The 23129-nt window shown below is 43.5% G+C and overlaps 1 protein-coding gene across 7 annotated transcripts in view; it reads left to right on the top strand.

Moving 5' to 3' along the window:
• Nucleotides 1–23129, top strand: part of FLNB (filamin B) — a 139821-nt gene that overhangs the window by 48889 nt on the left and 67803 nt on the right. For all 7 annotated transcript variants that reach the window (NM_001191460.3, XM_005222908.5, XM_005222907.5 and 4 more), the window contains exons 2-6: nucleotides 10817–11065; nucleotides 13217–13314; nucleotides 15747–15894; nucleotides 21625–21743; nucleotides 22567–22644. In NM_001191460.3, the coding sequence (NP_001178389.1) occupies nucleotides 10817–11065; nucleotides 13217–13314; nucleotides 15747–15894; nucleotides 21625–21743; nucleotides 22567–22644 (692 nt within the window). The remainder of the gene's footprint in view (nucleotides 1–10816; nucleotides 11066–13216; nucleotides 13315–15746; nucleotides 15895–21624; nucleotides 21744–22566; nucleotides 22645–23129) is intronic.

Below are 23129 nucleotides of genomic sequence, written 5' to 3'. Positions count from 1 at the left end.
GCTGTGTGCTTGGTCTGTTTATCTTACTGCCGTGGCCATTTATCATGGGACAGAGTTCAGGGCCCGGAGACAAATCTCTTTTAGGAGGATGATGTAACCCCTCAGCGTTTATTTCCTCCTTGACTTTTGCCGGTTTTGAAAGCCTGTGCGATACCATCATGTCCACGTCTGGGTCCCCTCCTCTGCAGCCCAGCCTTGTCTCCAGGCGGAATGATCAGTGCAGATACTGGAGTTCAGATCCCCTCCTCTTCTTACGTGCTATGTGACTCTGGACACTACTTTTGTTCTTACCAGTTTTTCCATCTGGAAAATGGGGCTAACAGTGATACTTCATAAAGCAGTAATGAGAAGTCAGTGGGAGGAATTGCACTGGGCTGGACCCCAGGTCTTCATGTGTAACTGAGAGGCTGGGCCTCTGCATCATGGGAAGGACACTCTTAGGCTACAGGGATGTGAAGGGAGCAGGAAGGTGGATGGGTTTTTTTTTTTTTTTGGTTGGCTTGAAAGACATGCCCAGAGGCACCCAGATGTCTCCATCTTTGTGCAATGTAATCCTCAACATCTTCCACTCCTCCAGCAAGCTATTTGGAAGTGGCCAAAGGCCACCTCCTGAGGCATGGAGCTTGCTTGTCTGGGATAGGTGTACCTAGCTGGGGAATGGGAAAGCAGTTGGATGGCCAAATATGGGAAGATGAGCAGAGGAAGTCACCACAAGGACAGCCTTGCAAGCCTTGCAAGCCTCATGTATTCATTTGTTGGTTGGTATCATCGCCTAAGGTGACGATCAAGGGTGTTGTGAAAAGGTGAGAAACTGGCTCCCTTCTGCTCCCCTCACCGCTGTCCCCTGCTTCTCCACTCAGATGCAATGGCAGTGTTGGTGGGAAATATCTCTTTTAGAGCAGTTTTATAGATATATGAACCCAATTATGTCCTTTCCCCTGGCTGGCCACCCCTTTACTGCAGTTCCAACTTGTCATACCCATGGCTTTCATCATTTGATAAAACCTGTCAATTTTCCCACATCAGTGCCTATAGATCCCGACAAGCAACTTTGTCCAAACAAAGAGTTCCTTAATGTTTGCATTACTATGCTGCTTTCTTCTGGGGAGTGTTTGTCAAAATTTATTATAAAAGTGGAGGGGAATTTGGGGGAGAATGGATACACATATTTATATGGCTGAATCCCTTTGCTGTTCACTGAAAACTATCACAACATTGTTAATCATCTATACCCCAAAACAAAATAAGTTAAAAAAAAAATACAAAAAAAGGAGTAAGGTTTAAATTAAAAAAAAAAAAATTCAAACGACATAGGAGCATGTAACAACAGGACAGAAAGCCCATCTTTGCCATCACCCCGAGTCTTTTACCCAGGGAGAGCCAGTGAGCACTGTTTGTGGTGCAGGCTTCCAGATCTTTCTGCTCAGACGGAGAGTCATGCCTTGTCAAAACCAGGATTGCACAAACTAAGCTTTTCTACACATTGCCCTGTTCCCTTAATATATCATGGAGGCCCGTCTCTGCTGGAATACACGTATCTTTCTCCTTCTTTTCACAGAGGCCTGTTGCCTGTTATTCTCCTGCACGAGAGTGTTCTATATCCTTTATTTAACCATTTATTCTTGGGAAGGCATTTAGATTGTTTTCAGTTTCTGCTCTCCCTTGCGCCACCCCCACCCCCACCCCCGCCATTTTATTATAGTTATGAACTGCTTTAATGGTTAAAGGCCATTTTCATACCCAGACTTCTTCTTTCCTCCACTAGGAAAAGAAATCACGTTAGGGAACCTCGCTGAATACTTTGTGCCTCCAGTTGAATTTTTTGACTTTGCTTTTAATTTTCTGTCAGCAGTGGCCCAGCCTGGCCTCTGCAGACTTCTTAGGAATCTGCTGGAGGAGTCGGGGTGGCCTGAAGATTTTAGCAAACTGCCAGTTCATTCAGCAGTTCCCTGAGCAAAGAACATCTTGATTCTATCAGGCTTAATCCTGGGTCCCTGATGGGCTGGCTTTTGTGGTTGTTAGCAGATGGAATGCTGCGTTGGAAGGCGGAGTTCTGGGGTATTTGGTCTTCGGAGTGGTCTGGAACCAGAACTGAATGGCAGTGAATCTTTCCCAGTGCTCACGGGACATGGGGAAGTCCCCACACTCGTGTGTGTTTACAGTGACACAGTGGTGGTCGTCACAGTCCTTGCTGAAGAGGCGGCACCCTCATCGGTCAGACTGCTACCTGCTTTACTACGTTATCTCACAACTGTTTGATGAGAAATGAGACGAGTCCAGTTATGACGCTCCTCTTACAGATGAAGAGACAGAGCAGGGTGGTGACCCATCCTAGTCCCACGGGCAGGGCGTGGCTGCGCCTGGGAGGGGGACCAGGCTCACTGACTGACTTAGGATCACTGGCCTCTGGGCTACTTGGCTACCAGTTATTTCAGCAAGTGAGCGCCCCTTTATTTAAGTAGGTTCAGCCCTGCCCCCCACGCCCATGCTCTTTACACGGTGGAGTGGGAGATGCTGGTGGTGTGGAATTAATTTACAGGAAGGAGCCCCATGTCTGGGCTGAGACAGCTCTGTTGTGATTGGGTGGCATGTGTATCCAGAGGCTCATGTAATTGTGGGTTGAAGGTCCAAATTCAGGGATTTCCCAGCCTTGAACAGAGCTGAAGACCCGATACAGAAAATGGCAATATAGGTATCTGTCCCTTGAGAACTTCCTCTCCTCCAGTCTCATCTTCTTTCTGTTGGTAATGGTGAGAGCCAGCAGTCATAAATTATTTGGAATTTCCCTCAGCTTGGTTCCCATTCAAGACTTTAAATTGGGAGTTTTGTTCCTTTTATGACTTCACAATCTTTGGGCAGGCTGCCATTTCTATAACTGGTTCATATGAGTTGTAACATGAGGTGAGGTATGGGGGGAAAAATGCAAACCGATTTCTCTCTTTTAAAACTGAGGAAGTCACCTTGATCTGATTTTTGTAACAAGGCTCAACTTTTACAAGTTTGCAGAAGAATGAATCCCTATCCTATTAATCATCATTATTATTTTTTAGTTTTTATTCTTAATTGTAAAAGGAATAAAGAACCCTCAAGGGACATAGCCTAGCATGAGACACAAAAGGCAAAAAATTATGTGTGTGTGTTTGTTTGTTTTTCTTTTCTTTTTCTTTTTTTGCCTTAAAAGGTCTTCAGTGTCTTGCCTTGGGGTGGGAAGCTAATGCTGGTTTTCATTATAATGATGCTGTATCTTTTTGTGGAATATTTTAAAGCCAATCTAACTTATTTTCTTATTTTAAAGTGTAATTTGTATTTGGCACAGGGCCTGACACTCAGTAGGCAGTTAGGAAGTTATTTGTTGGCTGCAAGAATAGATGAGTAAAGTGAGCTTTTCAAGCATGCGTCCTAATTTCTGTTTTCCAGGGAGAATGCAGGTTAATATATTGGTTTGGGTCCGCAAGAGCAGAGCTGAAGCGTCTCCCTTGTAACTCAGTTTCCCTGCCGAGCAGCCGTTCTGCGTGGAGGACTTGCCAGATGAAGGGCCAGGGTGGGGATTTTAGAGTCTCCAGTCCCGAGGGTGCCACGGAGGCTGAGTCAGTCATGGATGAGGCAGAGGGGACTAATGCTCCCGCCCCGCCTCCTGCTTGCACCTCCCAGGTCCTGAGCTGTCTCTTTCCGCGCTATTTACCACGTTCTTTCCCTGGAGCCTCAGCAGTTTGGGGGTGGTGGGAATGACTGGGGCCAGATCAGAAGGCCTGCTGCACTCCCCTCCCAAGCTCAGCTGCTCACTGGCCATGCAGCCCGGGGGTGCGGCCTGTGCCTGTGCACAGTCTCCTCATCTGTAGAGTGAGAGTCATAACTGTGCCTGCCTCGTGAGAGTGGTCATGACATCACGTGTGTTCAGAAAAGTCAGGAGGATAAGAGTTTGGGCTCTGGGGAATTCCATAATTTTTCTTGCTAAAATGATGCATAAATACATTTTCATCAGTTAACATTACTATTACAGAAGACTTTAGAAAATATCTATATAGCTTGATGACTTTATGCACTGAAAGAAATAGTTCTGCTTTATCCTCTTTCTCTTTAGAGTAGTATTGATAATAAAAATAAACACTGGGTTTTGATATCTGAGAAGAAGCATATTGTAGTTCCTGAATGGGAAAGAAAACAGAAATCCTTGATAGGAATTTTTTTTTTTATGCCAGCATGTCCTAGATCAGCTATTCCCTGGTAACTCAGTAGGTAAAGAATCTGCCTGCAGTGCAGAAGACCCAGGTTCAATCCCTGGGTCAGGAAGATCCCCTAGAGAAGGAAATGGCAAACCCCTCCAGTATCCTTGCCTGGATAATCTCATGGACAGAGGAGCCTGGTTGGCTGCAGTCCATGGGGTCACAAAGAGTCGGGCATGACTGAGCGACTAACAGTATCAGCATCTGAATTTAAAAAAATAAAGAGTTTGGGCTCAGAGCACAGCAGAGAGAACTGTGGTTAAATTTAGGCTCTCCTATGTCATTTTCGGGAGACACCTCTGTGAGCCTCTGCTTTCTCATCTGTAAGATGGGGTTAACTGCAAAAGCCATCCTGTTAGGGTGGCTGTGAGGGTCACATGAGGCAATGCCTGTGGCCCAGAGGAGAGGTCTGCAGGGGGGCTGCTGTCCTGCTTTGGCTGCTGTTGATGTCAGGAGAGGACGTGTTTAGAAGTCTTTCTCGGGTCTTTCCTCCTGCCCGTGCTCCTTGCCTTGTGGGCTTCCCTCTGGGCTCTGCACAGGATGAACAGTGACAAGCTGAGCTGGAGTTAAAGGTGATGAGGGCCTCCATTCACAGCCAGCGTTTATTATTTCAGCTGGATGTGTTCTCAGAGCATTTGTGGCCGGAAGCTGTGAGGGAGGGACAGACGCCTCCATGCTGAGGCCTTTCCAGCTCACGCTGGGGTTTACCCACACCTCCCAGTGGCTGAACTCTGGGCTCCTTGACTCGGGGCTCAAGCTCAGGAGTCCCTGCGGCCCTTGTCCTGCTGGCCACTCAGGAGAACTGTGAAGCGGCAGTGGGATGACTTAACGCAGGGACCTGAAGTTTTAGGGTCAAAAAGCTAGTTTAGATGCGCTGCTTTGACCATTTTGGAGCATCTTTCCATGTTTCCTTCTTTCTTTTACCTTTCTAACAGGTTAGATTCCTTGTTATAACTTCTTAGGGATTTCCTACTAATAGTAAATGGGAAGAGACTTACTGTCTATAAACCATCTTGTTTAGTTCAGTGTGACTTCATTACTGAATATAAAATAATCCTCAAAAGTGGTAACTTTTCAAAAATGGCATTGAAAAGAAAACCCACTGGGATAATGCAGATAGTTCCCCAACCGGGGATCAAACCTGGGCCCCTGGCAGTGGAAGCACAGAGTCCTAACCACTGCACCATCAGGAATTCCCATAAATGTAACTTTTAAATAAAAGATACCTCTTAATCAGAAAGTAGGTGTTTCAGATAAATTATGAAGCAATGCACTATCATAGTACCTAAGATCTGAAAGTCCACCCAAAACTGTGTACCAAAATAAAAATAAGATGTTTATGGAATACTGTAATTTGTTCTAATTATTCTCAGCAAAAATTGTCCAGCAAGTGAGAAAGAACAGAAGGAGTAGCTGGCAAATTAGAAAATTTGACGTCTAAAGTGACATGCAAGAAATGTTTTATGGACATGTAGGTGAAACCTCGAAGCGGGGATTTTGAGAAGGTTTACTCTGTTCTGCTGCAAAGAAATACTAGCCACCATTCCTCATGCCATGCCCAGGGCAGACATTGCTAATCTGCACAGTGATCTGTGTCTCTATATTCCTCGTGCCTTGTTCATGGCAGGATTACTAAGCCACTTCAGCAGCCTTTCTCACTGAATCCAGATGGGGCCTCAGCACCTTTCTCAGCTCACCTCATGTGCCGACACCAATGACCACTCTTGGTCTACTGAATCTTCTCGTGAAAAATTGCTAGCATGAAAAGGCCTTCTGAGTGAACTCTCTTAACTGAACCCTGACGCAGGGATGTGTAAAACGTGTTCATTCAAACAGCTCCTTTGTCATCCTTGAGTAGTTCATGAGTAAGAAACAGAATCAGAAATCCAGCTGACCCCCATGCCCCGATCCACCCTTATTTTCATTGTGGTCTATATTTTATCTTACTGACATAAATGGGAATAGGCCCCTGTGACTTCAGGTCTTCAAAGCCCAGAGCATCTTCTTATTATAGTCAAACTGCTGTGACAAAGAGCTTTTTAGAAGAATACAGTGGATTTTTTTTTCAGTCTTTAGGTTGGTGGGATACCCTATTCTGGGACCCAGGTTGCTTCCATCACCTGCCTGGCCTCTTTTAGGACAGGTCCCGTTCCTGGGACCCAGGTTGCTTCCATCACCTGCCTGGCCTCTTTTAGGACAGGTCCCGTTCAGTGACTGTGATGCTGGCCTGAGAGGAGGCCCACCCGCTGCCCAAGGCTACGTGACTTGAGACAGAGTGTATCAGACACAACTGAAGGATCTGAGCACACACACATGGCCTTGATGAGTTGTCCCCAAGAGCACATTAGAAGGAGGTTTCCTGAAACCCCTACCTGTCCTGGACTCCTTCAGCCACATGTCATCTGCTTCTGACCTGGCAGCCGGCTGCACTGTGACTAGTGAATGCCTTGCTGTCCTTATAAGGGATGGTGTCCCCCCCAGGCCTCTCCTCCTGGGTTGCCACTTCTGACACCCTGGCAACAGCTGGGAGAGAAGGTTGACATCATGAAGGTAGCAGGAGTATTGATGGTTGTGTGGGTCCACACACCTCTACTTGTAAGAATAGAGAGAGGTGAAACAGCACCGTCTTTCTGACCCAGTGGGGACTTGTCCACAAAGGAGGTATTTCTCAAATGCTGCTGAAGATTGCCTAAGAGAAGCTGGTTTCTGTCCTCATATCTGCACCCATTCCAAAATGCTGCTTACCAGGCCTGGGGAACTGACGTGCTGAAAGGATGTGTAATAGATGGGGTTTAACTTTCTAGCTTTAAAAAACCCAAAAAACAAACATAAAAGCACTAACACGACCCTCACTTACATATAACTCAGGCTAATTTGAAGTAGTTGCCGAAGGTATGTTCACAGAAGGTGTTTGTGGCTTGAGAGCTAGTGTTGTCTCGAGCCATTTATGTGGGGACTGTGATTGGCTGGATCTGGGGAGGAGAAACTTGTGGCCAGTTACCAACCCGATCTAAGCAGATTATAGGAGCTTGGGCGTTGCCTTATTTTATTCCTAAAAGAGGCTCAGTAACTCAGAAGGTGGAATGCTGCCCAAGAGGCTTCCAGCTGACCTGGCCCTTGCCTCTTTTTACGTCTCTGCTCCATGTTTACACTCGGCATAAACATCCCAGAGCACGCTCACGGCTGCAAATTCTGTAGTCAACTGTGATGGTTACACAGGGACACTGTGACGCTGTGTAGCATTTCATTTTCAAGGCGCAGGGAGTCTCCTATTTCATGTGGGTGGAAATGGGGGAGGCCTTTTGGGCAAGTCGCCATCTTTTTATTGTTCCAAGAGCTCGGTGAAGCATTTGAACTCTCACCTGTCAAAATCACTTTTGGAATGAGGACCGCTCTCCTTCCAGCTTCTTAGAATAGCAGAACGAAAGTATCATTTATCCCAATGAGACCTTAATGGGGGCTTTCCCGGTTGAACACCCACCTTGAATTCATTGGAAACAGACGTTCTGGGCATTGTACATTTCATAAATTTGACTCCGACTTTTACTGGGTCATATTTCCCCCAAAATCGTTTTGGAAAAGACTCATGTCTCATTCCTTTAAACCAACATGTGTAAGCTGGGTAAAAATAGAGCAAACTGGTTTCATGTTTTGATTTATGGATGAAATCTGCAAGTTTGCATTTGTAAAGCAGTTAGCACATCACTCAGGAAAGTTTGAGCTTTGCACATTGATGCCTGTGGCTGGGTGACACTCTGACCTGTTAGATACTGCCTGCTGCAAGATCTGACCCCGCGTGTTACACTCGTTTCCCTGATTAGCAATAAGTACGCATACTCTCTGCTTCTATCCCCTCCCTTCCCCCCATAAAACTGCTCTGTGCTCTTTAAGTTGAATAAAGGAAGTGGACATGGAAAATTGTTTGACCCAATTTTTTTTTTGCCATCCATAGGTAGTAACTCACTAATCAGTAGCACTTTAAAGACAGACTTGTAACAGGGCATCTAATCCAAAAATCTCAGTTATGGTCAAGGACTGGCAGTTGGTCCAGGAGAATGAATATGAGCATCCAAGGATGCTCATATGGAGGGTTCAGTGTTTCATGCAGATCGCTGCTCCTTTATTGACTACAGGACCTCAGGAGCAGAGCTGCCTTTGTGGTTGCACAGACTGGGCAGCTGTACAGGGCCCCATACTCACAAAGGTTCTATGTGCTTGGTTTCATGCTCTGCTGTTGCCGTCTTGATATTCTTAATGCTTCTGGACAAAGAATCCTGCATTTTCATTTGTTACTGGGTCCTGTGAATTATCGGACAGTCACGTGTAAACGTTAGTCGTACAGTTCATCGTGTAGAAAATCGCTGGGTACCTTAACTTTGAATGAGGATCACTTACATTCAGTGCGTCTTACCAGCCCTTAACTCTGTCATTTTATGGGATCAAGTTTTGTTGTGACTAAATCTGTAACCATGAAATTACCTTTGATTTCTGTGGGTTTGGGTGTGGGGTTTTAAGAGGGTTTTTTTTTTACCTTTGTAAGAGGACATAACAGTAAACAGTTTGATTAAAAACAAGAAATACCCACCCTTTCAGTTTTGAATGGCATGCCATTTACTCCTGCAGAGCATGTGAGTTTATTTTTCATGTGGTTGCAGTTGAGTTTCATTCAGTGAATTTTGATGTGTGTTTAACCAACATTCAGGTGGCTTGCGGTCAGTGGGTGGGAGGGACAGGGCGTGGGGAGCTGCAAGATGAAGAAGCTCAGTTACTCCCCGTCCGGTGCTCACAGCCCTGGGGGTTGGAGGAGGCTGAGGGTAGAGTGGTCCTTGCCGTAAGAGGACCCTGGTGTGGTCACACATAGGCTGGTGGGAGTGAAGTGCACTGTTTGTAATAGATATGGCCCTTGAATGGTGCCCCAGGGTTTATCCTGCAGGAGGTTAGGGTAAAGGGCCTTCCCATCAAAGGGGATACAGAACAGGTGGAGATGTCCAGGGGGTTCAAAGCAAGATGTGCTTCAGGAATGGGAGTCTTTGAGCCTGGATTGTAGAGGGTGGTGGGTGATGGTGACAGAGGTAGAAAAGCAGGTAGAGGTTATGTGGGTCTGTCAAGGTGCTGAATGTTTAAAGAATTTGACTCTGGGCAGTTGGTGAATTGGGAGGCATATAGGTACCCTACCAGAAGGATGGGTCTGGGTTCTGTGAACAATGGTGGAGTTTTATGGCTGTTGAGGAATCAGAGGGGAGGAGGGGCTCCATATTTGGGGGACAGTGTAGAAAAGGATTTGCCAAGAGGTAGGGAGGGAATTGTGAGAACTGCACCAAGGCTTTGAAGGAGAGTCCAAGAAGGTTCTGACATTTTCACTTTGGGGTCCTGGCAGAATGGGGGATTGCAACAGAGGTTGTTTGGTGGGAAAAGGTTATAAGACATGGAGAGACAGACAGACAGATAGTTATCTTGGAGATAATGTTTGAATTTTGGTGGGTGTAGTTGGAGGTTGGATAGAGTCACAGGGAAGCCAAGGGGAGTGGGAAGTAGAAACAGTTTCAGTGAGAGTTCCAGGAGGGGCTGGCCAGTGGCAGGGCATGTCCCGTTAAGCTGGGAAATGACTAGAAAGGGGGCCATGCCTTTGTCTAGTCACCTGTCCTCCTGGCAACACTTTGCTCAACTGTTAGTGACTTCCTTTTATGAATGACTAACTTGTCAGAGAAACAGAGATGAACATGATTGGTAACACCCAGTATTGGTGAGATTTGAGGGACAATGGCCTCTGAAATCTGTAGATGGGTGTGTAAACAGAAGCAACTTTTTTTTTTTGTCTGTACCAAGTCTTAGTTCTCTCATGTGGTATCTTTTTAGTTGAGGCATGCAGAATCTAATTCCCTGACCAGGGATCAAACCTGGGCCCCTGTATTGAGAGAATGGAGTCTTAGCCGCTGGACCGCCAGAGAAGTACCAGAAGTATCTTTTTATAGGGAAAAGATATCTGTGACATTGTGATTAGTGAAAAGAAAGATTTCAAGACTGATCATGTAGTATAATGTAAATTCAGGACAACAAACACACATACATGTATACACAGTCTGTTAGCTGGCATACTGCCTGGTTAACAGGAATGCAGCCACCTCTTTTCATTGTCTATATTTCTGAAATGATTTCTTGAAATTAAAAAAAAGATTTTTTATAATGGAAAATTTCAAATGCATCTAAAAATAGAAACAATGGGGGAGCTTCCCTAGTGGTCCAGTGGTTAAGAATCCACATTTCCAGTACAGAGTGTGGGTTTAATCCCTGGGCAGGAACTGAGATCCCATCATCTGTGCGTCAAAAAAAACCAAAACAGTGATCAAAACTAGAGACCACAGAATAATGTGTTCTTACGTACTCATGATCCACTGACACCAGTTAACAACATTTTGGAATTTTATCATCTCTGCACCTCAAGTATTTTGAAACTGATGCCAGTATGACATCCTTTCACTCTTAAATAGCTCGGTGTGGGTCTCTAACAGTTGAGGCTTTCATTTACTTTCTAAAAAGACTGATTCACACCTGGGTGGCTAGAGGCTTGACCCTGCCTGTGTTTCTCTGCTCAGACAGCAAAGCCATCGTGGATGGGAACCTGAAGCTCATCTTGGGCCTGGTGTGGACGCTCATCCTCCACTACTCCATCTCCATGCCCGTGTGGGAGGATGAAGGAGACGATGATGCCAAGAAGCAGACGCCAAAGCAGAGGCTGCTTGGGTGGATTCAGAACAAGATCCCCTACTTGCCCATCACCAACTTCAACCAAAACTGGCAAGACGGCAAAGCCCTGGGAGCCTTGGTAGACAGTTGTGCTCCAGGTAAGTGCCCATGGCTGCCAGAGCCATCTCTTCCAGAGTGGGGGGATTGTTGACCCCTAAATCACCTGGTTTTCAGTGGGAAAGCTAGGTTTGCTGTGACTGCTGTATTTGTCCTGGTTTTTAGCTGATTGCAAGGTATCTAAAGGAACTAAAAATGGCTTCATTTGCCTTCTGATGAAAAGTCGTACAAGACTTTCCATAGACTTGTTTGAGCATGGAGTTATTTACCCAAATTCTGAATGAAGGCCTTCATGCTCTAAGCAGACCTCGAGTGTAGCTTCCAGACCCCAAGTCCTGCTTCTTCCCCGGCTTCCCACAGTGGTGCCTAGTTTCCCGTTGGCTTCAACATGTGCCCTATTAGGTGGTTTGGCATGAAAATCTAAAAACATTTATTGAGTGGAAAGTACCCGTTTTTATCAACCACTGGGTTGACTATATATGGCTTTCTACTCCCTTTTCTTTCTGCATTGCTGTGAAATAGTTCTTGGTCAGAATCCAGTTGGAGCCTTTTCCACCCTTGATGGGCTCCTCTTTTCTGAGTGGTTGAATGTACACCAAGGTAGTAATTACCCTCACTGGAGGGTTTAGATTGATGAGTAGAGTTTGCTGTTACACTCAATAGAAAAAACAGAGCTTGTGTTTGTGTGCACCTCCAAAATTGTTTTTAATAAAAAATCTACTCTAACAATCATATTTTTGATTTACTGATTGCTTTGTATATGCTGGGCACATTAGTATTAACTAAGCTAGTGGTTCTCAATGAATACAACTAGCTGGTGTCAACTGGAGAGAGGGAAGGAGGATGGTCCCAGTCCCCAGTCTTCCTTGAGAGCCTGTAAGCTGTGCCATCCAGAAGTAACTAGAAGCTCAGCATTAGTTCATTTCCCAGTGCCCTTATCCTTGCTTTCACCCAAAGACACATTTTAGGATGCCTCTTTCCAGTTTAAACCTGGGGATTTTTAGTCCAATCCTGTACTTCTTGTGCGTACAAAGATTTTGAGATGATTCTAGATTTAGATCTTTGAGCAAGTGAATGTTTTAAATGTACAGGATCCTAGTCCAGTCTTTGTAGCTATATCCAGGCTTGGAATTTTGATATTGTAACTTATAATAAGAAATATATGTTTGGTCTTTGTCACCTTTCCTGGCACAGAGCTCTTAAAACCCTTGAAATTTACCAGGTGGTGTCTTTCAACCATGCCTGAGTTTATTAATGAGGTAACTTTTGGAATGCCCTTAAGGATGGGGGCTGGATGTTAGGGGAATCAACCAGTGATTAGAGGATTGGAACCTTTGCCCCTGTCTCCTGACCTCCAGGAAGGGAAGAGAGGATAAAGACTGAGTTAGTAACTAACATTAGGTGATGTGATCAGTGCATGTAATGAAGCTGCCATAAAAATCCCTGAACTACAGGGTTTGGGAAGCTTCCAGTTGGTGAACGCGTGGTCCTGGGAGGGTGGCATGCCTGAAAAGACATGGAAGTTCCTTGCCCCTTCTCCCACCTGCCCTATGCATCTCTTCCATTTTATAAGATCCTTTATAATAAACCAGTAACCCAGTAAGTAAACTGTTTTCCTGAGTTCTGTGAGCCACTCTAGGAAATGATCCAACCTGAGGAGCAGGTGGTAGGAACCTCTGATTTGTAGTCAGAAGCCCAGCTCTGAATGAGTTAGGGGTCAGGGAATCTTGTGGAACTGAGCCCTTAACTTGTGGCTTCTGATGCTATTTTTAGGTAGATACTGTCAGAATTCAGTGAAATTATAGGACACTCAGCTGATGTCAACCCAACACATTTGGTCACCAGAGCAGAGAAATAGGAGTGTGATGTGTCAAAAAAATCTCACTTCCTAAAAGACACCAGGCCCAAATGGTTTTATAGGCTTTGTTTGTTTATTTATACCACCCCGTCAAGGAATGGATAATCTCTATCTGAATGCAAGAAGAACAACCGGAAGAAGTCTCAGCTCAGGCAGAGTGATTTCTACCCTGGTGTAGTCATACCCATGATACATTTGGCCCAGAAAGCATACAGTTCACTAAGATTTTTGGAAGAAACTGTTCTCTCAAGAGACTGAGTTTAGTTTAGGCACCGAGTTGCTTTCACCTCTCAGTTAGTTAACACCAAGAGCATCTTTTGTGTGCTGTTAACAGGTCTTTGCCCAGACTGGGAATCCTGGGATCCACGAAAGCCTGTGGATAATGCACGAGAAGCCATGCAGCAGGCAGACGACTGGCTAGGCGTCCCACAGGTACGTGTACAGCATGCATGTCCCACCAAGCTGCTTCCTCTGATGCCCTGTGCATGCCTCGTGGTCTTGCAGGCAGTCTGACCTCCCCAGTGGTCAGCTTTCAGGGAGCATTGTCTGGGGCCCTCTCCCATCTGTCTCAGTTTATCCATTTTAATAGATTCTCATTGACTTAGATACTTGTCTGTCTGTCTGCTCAGTCGTGTCCGATTCTTGGCGACTCCAGGGACTGTAGCTGACCAGGCTCCTCTGTCCATGGAATTTTCCAGGCAAGAATACTGGAGTGGTTTGTCATTTCCTACTCCAGCCAATCTTCCCAACCCAGGGATCAAACCCACATCTCTTGCATCTCCTTTACTGGCAGGCAGATTCTTTATCACTGCACTGCCTAGGTACATGTAGATTCCCTAAAAATCTTTACTGTTACATGTGACAGATTTTCTAGTATATTTCTTTTCCAAAGATCACAGAGGCCATGTTTGGAAGCCAGACTGCAAATCTTGACCTTAACCATAAGAAATTGCCAATATTTGACCATTTTTCAGCTATGAAACATTTGTAAATCCAGTATCTTTAAGAAAGTCACTTAGAACTCTTAAAGAAATGTAAACCAAGATAATCTGCCATTAATGGAAATCGTGGGAGAATTTGTATTGCCTGTAATCCTAACACAGGAATATAACAAGGGAACTTAGAAATTGAATATGTCCTGGACACCATCTGCTGTAGCCACGTTGCTTAGTTGAGGTCCAATCTTCTAAGCCCTCCAAGGAGTTTAAATAGCATCTCCTGACATCATGACTCCCATGTTCAAAGACTTGGTCAAGAAAAGTTATGGGTAGCCCGTGCCAGGCAATGAATGACCTCATTACAGACTCTTTTAAGGTCTTAAGTTGGTATTCAGAGCTGAGGTCAGTGTATTTGTATCAGGATCCCTTGGAAGGTAGAAAATCTTGCCTGTATTTCTTTGGTTTGGCTTTGGCATCATGTCTCTGCTCCAAGGCCCATTCCTTGGCTCTTCCACCTTCAAGAAGTTGTATGATTTGTTTTTCATCTCCCTTTAAACCGAAATCTATCTCCTTTTGGTGTTCATGTGATTTTGGCAGTGTGTAAAATTGTTGAAGGAGCTGCCTAAAAGAAATGCCAAATCAATGCACATCCTGCATTTTGCGGAATGTATTGGAGGCAAGTGTGCAAACCCAAATAGCTATCTTGTTGCCGCAGGCTAATTATCAGAATATTTCCTGTTTGGGCTTTTTTTTTTTTTTTCTTTTACCATGGAGTGGGAGAAGCTGGGCACATAATGTTGTTCATCTGAATTTGGTTGATCTGGTGCATGAGAGACTTCTGTTACTCCGAAGAGGTATGGTTTACTGGGTGCAGGTGCAGGAGAACTTGTTTTTGCTATTTAGGGCTGGATCAAGTGGTGGAACTGGGGCTATGACACCTTTAGGGAGTCCACCTATTTAGCAAGGATCTAATCTTGCTCCTAAGCTGAATGTCAGGAGAAATTTTCCCCTTTCCTATTTTGAAAATGGCTTTAAACGTATTGAGACGTGTCTTAGCTCAGGCTGTTTTAACAATACTATTGACCAGGTGGCTTAGACAACAGACATTTATTTATTTCTCAGTTCTGAAGGTTGGGAAGTCCAAGATAAAGGTGTGACAAGAAATTAGGTTCTTGGTGAAGGCTCTCTTGCTGGCTTGCACACAGCTGCCAGCTGACTTCTGGCTGTGCCCTCAGGTGGTGGTGAGAAACTGAGCACAGGCCTTTCTTCCTCTTCTTGTGAGGGTGCCAGTCCCATCGTGGGGCCTCCACCTGCATGGTCTCATCCAGACCTACTTACCTCCCAAAGGCCCCACCCCCTAATACCATCACACCCGGGGTTAGGCCTTTAACATATGAATTAGGGGAGGACACAAGCATTCAGTCTGTTTCTTAGACCACATATCTAATGTCATTGCATTATCTCATTTTGGTTTTATTTATTTATTTGTTTTTAGTAGAAGCTGAGTAAATAGAAATGTAGACACTAGATAAAAGAGTAAATATTTTGGCAATATGCTTTAATCCCATATGTTCTTGTTTCTTCTTCTGCCTTACTTGATAGAGATTAGTCTTTCTGGAACGGAGAGTGGGTAGCCTTTTTTGTGGGGAGGTTTGAACCTCTGGAATTTACATACAGAATTGTCTGGAGAAGGTCTTTAGCTTCCAAAGGTAATGGTGACACTTCTAAAAGGTTTTTTTAAAAAAAAAAAAAAACACACACACAAAAACTAATCTTGGCATGCCAGTTTGATGCAGTTTCACTTTATTGAGAAGCTGACTCAATGTCTTTATACTTGTAGTTTTTAGTTTAAGAGATGTTTGCAAAAACGTCAGTACTTGCCAAGTGCTATGTTCTGGGTGTTCATCTATCCTGTTATTATTCTAGGTCATCACTCCTGAAGAAATTATTCACCCGGATGTGGATGAACACTCAGTGATGACTTACCTGTCCCAGTTCCCCAAAGCCAAGCTCAAGCCTGGAGCTCCCCTTAAACCCAAACTCAACCCCAAGAAAGCCAGGGCCTATGGTAGAGGTAAGCACTGGTCATGTTGGATTCGAGGCTTGTCCTCTGGTCTTGATTATTCATTTTTATTTGTGTGTTTATTTAAATTTGTTTATTTTTAATTGGAGGATAATTGCTGTACAATATGCTGTTGGTCTCTGTCATATAGCAACATGAATCAGCCACTGTGGTCTTGATTATTCAGGATCGAGAATGTGTAAGCTTAATATTTAAAGACATCCCAGGCCTCCTTTGTCAGATAGCTTTTTTTTTTTCTTCTTTACCTAAAGGTCCTTGTGTTTATTTCCATCCTTTTCTGTCTTGTGAATCTAGGCTTCCAAGAACAGTGCTACTTTAATGTAATGGAGATGGATGAGTTTATACTTTGTGATTTGGATGCAGTAACCCTGAGATAAAGAAAGGGCTCTTCCTTCCATTTTTCAGATGAGCAATCAGAGGCCCAATCCACAAAGGAAAGGGGATGTTGGCGTGGAGGGAGAAGGTGAATGGGGAGGTCTCCCAGATTACCATGGTTGGGTGTAGCAGGAGCCTGGGTCTTCTGACTGCAGATTCATTTCTCCTTTTGGTTATGTGAAAGCTCTGCAGGTTTCCAGATGCAGTGGGAGCTATTGTTAACCCCTGGCAGATACTTCCTTGCTAAGACATCCTGTTTATAATCTCCCAGCCAGCTGCCAGGAGTGTTCTGCTCGAAACGTTAGAGTAGGTCAGAGGCATTCTGAGGAATTTGGTTTTCTGGTTGGCACCTGACTTCAAGCCTGTTAGCTTTTTTTACAGAAAACAGTTGCATTTCAGCCCAGTGTGGTTTCTGGTAAAAATTAGTACAACAGGATACAATTTATTCTCTTTTCTGTGGTGACGGGGAAGAGTACATTCTATTTTCATAATTGCAATTAGGGTAACACACACACAAAGTATTTCCCATGTTTTCCCAGATTTCCTATAATCTGCCTATTGCTCTTAACATTCTAATGTGTTCTCTTGCTATGTGTGTGTGTGCATGTGTGTGATTGTTGAACTGTTCAAAGATATATTGCAGGCATGGCAACATTTTGCTCCTCAGAACTAAGCAAACCTTTCCTAAGGATAGAACATCCTCTTATGTAACCATAGTATTCATTATCACACATAAGAAAACAGGACAATAATTTCATAACAGCTCATATGCAGTTTATAATTAAATTTCTCTCTTGTCCTACAGTTGTCTGTTTTACAGTTTTTCTTGTTTTACACACCGAGATCTGATTAAGACTCACTTTCTACATTTGCTTGTTACTTTATCTGAAACTCTTAATCTAGAATAATTTTCCCTAACTTTCTTTTCTTCTTTTTTTAAATGGCATTGACTTTCTAAAAATGTAGAGCACTTGTCTATCCACTCATTCCCTTTGAAGTTAGCAGTGCCCTACTTGGCATCAGCTTAGTCTTGAAATGACACACGACCAGGGCAGTGTGCTGAGTGTGCGCTGTTGTAGCCCCATTCTTGTCTTTTTCAGCATGATTAAGAGGACGGAGAGTTCTGGAACAGACCTACTTGCCATTTGAAGTCCTTTTGGCAATGAAGTGGGCTCTGTGCCATCATTTGTGTTATATCGAGACAGGGGACTTTGTTCAAAGCCGTACCCACAGTGCAGTCGAGTGAAGGTTGGCACGTCCCTGCATGCTTTAAAAGTGCTCTAAGCCATAGTCAAAGACGCTGGCAGGAATAAGGAATCTGATTTGAAAGGTTATGCTTCCCTTAAAGGCAGAAAAGTTGCAAACAGCCAAACCTCTTTGTCAACAAAATTGGTCAAATGGATTGAATCTAATCAAGGCATAAAGTGCTTGTTTGCAATAAGCTTATCGCTGGTGTCCAGTTTCCCTGTTGTTAATGTGAAACGGTTTCCTTTCACAGTGCTGTTTTCTAGAAAATGACCTCTTGTTGCAGCTAAGGAATGTGGCTAGTCATTGCCATTTCCTTCGTTTGACTCTGTAAGTTTTATATACTTAGGGAGGAAACACACACACACACATATATGTATCTTTTGTATTTTTGTACCATGGTAAAATGCCTATAACATAACATTCACTAATTTAACTCTTTTTAGGTGCACCTAAGACGTTAAGTATATTCCTATGTTCACTGTGTTGTGAAACCATCACCTCTCTCCATCTCCAGAACTTTTTGCATCTTCCCGAATTGAAACTCTGTATCCACTAAACGCAACTCTCCATCCCCACTTCCCCGGGCCCTGGCAAGTGCCATTCTGCTTTCTGTTTCTATGTTGTTGTTGTTGTTCAGTCACTGAGTTGTGTCCAACTCTTTGCAACCCCATGGACTGCAGCTCAGCAGGCTTCCCTGTCCTTCACCATCTCCCCGAGTTTGCTCAGACTCACGTCCCTCGAGTTGGTGATGCCATCCAACCATCTCATCCTCAGTCGTCCCCTTTTCCTGGCCTCAGTCTGTTTCTATGGCTTTACCTCTTCTGGGTACCTTGTAAGTGGACTCACACAGTATTGATATTTGCCCTTTTGTGTTTGGTTTACTGTATGTAGCATAGGGTTTATAAGATTCATTCATGTTGTTGCATGTATAAAAATTTCACTCCTTTTTCAAGCTGAATAATATTCGTTGTCTGCATATTCCACATTTTGTTTTTCCATTTTTCTGTTAGTGGACATTCAGGGTTTTTTAATACCTTTTAGCTATTGTGAATAATGCTGCTGTGAGCATATGTATACAAGTATCTGAGTCCCTACTTTCAGTTTTGGGGGGATATATGTACAAGTGGAATTGCTGGATCATATGGTAATTCTATGTTTAATTTTTTTGTTAAGTAGAAAGACAGAATGGTCATTTTAGGGAACAGGGCCACATGTGAGGCCACGTGGGCAGCACCTTAGGTATTACCTTGTCCTTGATGAAACAAAGGGGAGGGGCAATTTGTTCTCTCCTGTGTGGCCATGTTGCTTTGTTTCTGCTGACAGAACCAAGACCTAGAGAATGTTTCATCTTCTTTAAAGAATTGGTGTTAACCAAGTTGCAGTTACCAGCTGGTCAGCATTTGCAGATCTGTTCACTGAGACCCATTGACTGGAAGGAGGGAAGGCTGGCGTGATATGAACCTACAGCCACAAGCAGGCCTTTGTGATGGGCTCCCTGGCAGGGTTCAGCATGCTGAAAGCGTGTATCCATGGGCAAGCAGAAGCCTTTAGTGAAACCTGTGTTCTGTATGGAGCATCCACTGCATAGGAAGCCCTCAGCACATTTAGTTCTGAGTAATCCTAGGGAACAGTGGTTTCTCTGCACGGGAAACATTGTCTCTCAAATAGATGTGGTTCTGCTTCCTAACCAACCATGGTTAGCCAGAGATGAGCCCAGTCTCCGGCCTTGGATAGGCTGACTCTGCAGGCTGTTGGAGTTACATGGAGTGGGTATTTATAAATATTTATAAATATTTTAAGTGCATGATCAAATCTCTGTTAAATGACATAATTGTTATATAAATTTTAAGCAAAAGAAAAAGTTAGAAAGCAACAATTCAAAGTCCTATTTCTTAGCTGCTAGCCCCATTTTTTCCCTTCAGAGTTGGAGGTATTCCTTTCTAGCCATTTTTCTATGCTGAAATGAGTTCAAACTGTATATTTTCTTCAATTTGCATTTTTTTACCTAACAGGATATGTTATATAACTATCTAATCACCAGTTTTTCTTAAATTATTTATTGGAAAGCTAATATACATCCAGCTATAGTAACAAATGACCCAATGTCTTCAAGCAGACCAATGGGAAAGAAAAGAAGAGATGAAGAGAAATCTAGGGAGTACATGAGGTTTGAGAGGTTTAGCAACCAATTGTAACATGTGAACATTATTTGGTCTTATTTAAACTGTTAAAAAAAATTTATTAGACTTTTTTTTAAGATCCAAAATATTTTATTTATTTATTTTTGTGATACTTCTAAGACACTTCTAAGACTTTGAACACTGAAAATTTGATGTTATTAAGGAATTCCATTTGATATTATTAAGGAATTATCTTTATTTTTTGATGTGGGCATTCTAAAAATATCTTCTAAAGATACGTAGTGAATATTTATGGATGAAAACTAAGAGGACTAGGGTTTGTATCCAAATAATACAAGAGGAGAAAAGAGGTGAGAATGAAGCGGTGAAACAAGATAGGCTGTGAGTTGACAGTAGTTGAAGCTCAGTGATAGGTACGTGGGATTCATTTTAATATCTCTCTTTGTCTGTATAGGTTGAGGATTCTCCATAATAATAATAATAAAAACTTTTAAAAAAGTAATACTTCTGGGAAGATGGAGTAGAAGTACTTTTTCTAATGCTTCCCACTAAGTGCAACTAAAACCCCTGGGAATTTTCTACAGGGTAAATGTAAGGAGTCTCAGAAAGAGATTAAGGCAAAGCAGCTAGAGATCCTGGGTCTGAAGACTGGCACTGTAGTGAATTCCTTGAATGGTTGAAAAATTCCTAAATTTGGCAAAAAAAAAAAACAGAACATAAATCTACAGCTTCAAGACACTGAGAGAAACCCAAGCAATTTCGCTCCTTAACATTTAGCCAGAGGAATAAAAGCTTAACATTTGCACACAGTCCTGCGTATGAATGTTTATAGCAGCTTTATCAGTAATAGACAACTGGAAACAACCCAGATGTCCTTCGCTGGGTGAATGGTTAAACAAGCAGTGGTGCGTCCATATCGTGGAATATTACTCAATGGTAGAAAGAACAGGCTTCTGATACAGGCAGCATCCTGGATGAAACTGCAGAGAATGATGCTTGTGGATAAAGCTAATCCCCAAAGGTTATGTAATGTGTGATTCCATTATATGACATTTTGAAAATGATAAAATTAGAGATGAAGAGCAGATTAGTACTGTGAAGGGTTACAAAAGGGATAGCTATGAAAGATCGCTATGAGAGTTCCCTGTGGGGTAGAAATGTTCTGTATCTGGATTGTGCCGTGACTTGTGATATTGTACTAGAGTTTTGTGGGATGTATCCATTTGGGAAACTAGGTAAAGGGTATTATTAATTCTTACACTTGTATGCTACTCTATCTCAAATTAATTTGCTCAATCATTCAACTTACAAATTTAATTTAAAATAAGTTCAATATTTAAAACATTTTAAGTAATACAAAAATGATCTTTAGGGAATTCTCTAGTGGTCCAGTGGTTAGGACTTGGAGCTTTCACTGTGATGATCTGGGTTCAGTCCCTGCTCAGGGAACTAAGATCCTGCAAGCTTCATGGTTCAGCCAAAAACAAAACAAAACAAAAATGGTCTTTAACAAAAAATGAATCACACTTTGTCTTCTTCCCCAAGGCAAGCCCTACTTCTAGTTCCCACATCATTTTCACAGTCACACAATGTAGCCTTTTGACTGAAGTTCTCTGAATATTTCAGAACTGAATATTGCTTAAATACCAAGGGCAAGATTTGAGTTATTTTACAAAATTTATTTGGATGCATTGAGTCTTAGTTGTAGCATGTGGGATCTAGTTCCCCGACTAGGGAACAAACCTGGGCTCCTACATTGGGAGCATGAAGTCTTAGTCACTGGACCATGAAGGAAGTCCCCAAATTCATGAGTTTTTGACCTGATTATCCCCATCATGGTTTGTCACCATCTCCCACATGGCAGAAGCAGGAATGGGTTTCCTGTCTCATTTCCCTGAAGGAGACACTGTTGGGGCCTGAGCCAGTTTGTAATGTGCTTGTGTAAACCTGTGAACAGGTATCGAGCCCACTGGGAACATGGTGAAGCAGCCGGCCAAGTTCACCGTGGACACAATCAGCGCCGGGCAAGGTGATGTCATGGTGTTTGTTGAGGACCCAGAAGGGAACAAAGAGGAGGTATGTTGGAGGAGGCTGCCTCTCCTGTTAGTATCCCATGGAAACTTTGGCCCTTATAACAGGGCCAGGAACTAGTTGTGTCTCTATTTTTCTTATTAAAGCTCGAAATAAAAGCTTTTTTTTTTTTATTTAAAAAAAAAAAAAAAAAAAAAAGAATCCTGAGTCTTATAGCAGTTAAATTCACTTGCCTAAGGGTTGTGTTTAAAGTATCATATAAATTGATACCCAAGGACACACATTATATAATACAATAAAATATTGCATTTAACTATTGTTACTGATAAAGTACAGTCCAGTAGCAATACTGATTCCCGACGCTTTCCCCATGCTGATCATCCTCTGGTTCCTCCCTCAGGACCTCTGCACATACTGTTTCTTCTGTCTGCCTATCTTCTTGAGACTGTATTTTATTCCTAGCGCTGAGCACCATCTGAAGTCCTACGTTTATTGGTGTGACTGTCTGTTTCTCCCACTGAGGCAGGAATTGTGCCTGATTTATTTTTGGCACCTGTCCCTGGGCTTGGTGTTTCATAAGCTCTTAATAACTACTGGGCCAATAAAGGGTTAGGTTCCTAGCTTCATAGTCTCTCTCATCTGGAAAGGTAACAGCCCTGAGACGATGGAGGCCTGACTTGTGTGCTAATGTGACATGGTTTCCATAACTTCAGGCTGCTCCTCTCGGAGCTTCCTGCAGGAGTGGTGGGCCAGAGAAGAGCCAGGGCAGGTTCTTGGCCTGGCACCTTGCCATGGGCCCTTGGTGAGCACAGCACACTTTTACTCACACCGGTGCCTTCCTCTAACTGTCACTCATCTTCCCTCCTAGGCACTCGTGACCCCTGACAGCGATAAGAACAAGACATACTCTGTGGAGTATCTGCCCAAGGTCACTGGACTGCACAAAGTAAGATAAGACATCATGGCCTTTGCTTGAATGCTCTCTGTGCTTGCTTTGATAGATGCAGAAGAAGCGTGGTTTTCTTAAGTTCGCGTCTATTTATCATCTATCTATCTATGGTTGCACTGGATTTTCGTTGCTTCTTGCAGGCTTTCTCTTGTTGTGGCAAGTGGGGGCTTCCTCCAGTTGCGTTGTGCGGGCTTCTCGTTGCGGTGGCTTTTCTTGCTGTGGTGCGTGGGCCCAGTTGCTCCATGGTGCGTGGGATCTTCCCCGACCAAGGGTTGAGCACTGGCAGGTGGACTCTTCACCTTCGGACCATCTGGAAAGTCCCTTAAATTCTCTTCTGATTTCTCTTTCTGTTTATACAAGTATCCATGTTCATTGTCAAAAATCTCAGATCCCTGTGAATCAGACTTGAGATAATCGCTACTCCATGCAGATTGGTTCAATTCCATTAAATTCTTTGCAGTGTCGTAAGATTTTTCTGACTC

The sequence above is a fragment of the Bos taurus genome, chromosome 22 (genome assembly GCF_002263795.3).
Source record: "Bos taurus isolate L1 Dominette 01449 registration number 42190680 breed Hereford chromosome 22, ARS-UCD2.0, whole genome shotgun sequence".
NCBI lineage: Eukaryota > Metazoa > Chordata > Mammalia > Artiodactyla > Bovidae > Bos > Bos taurus.
Note: the sequence above shows the minus strand (reverse complement) of the source record. Positions and strands in the feature narration are given on the sequence as shown.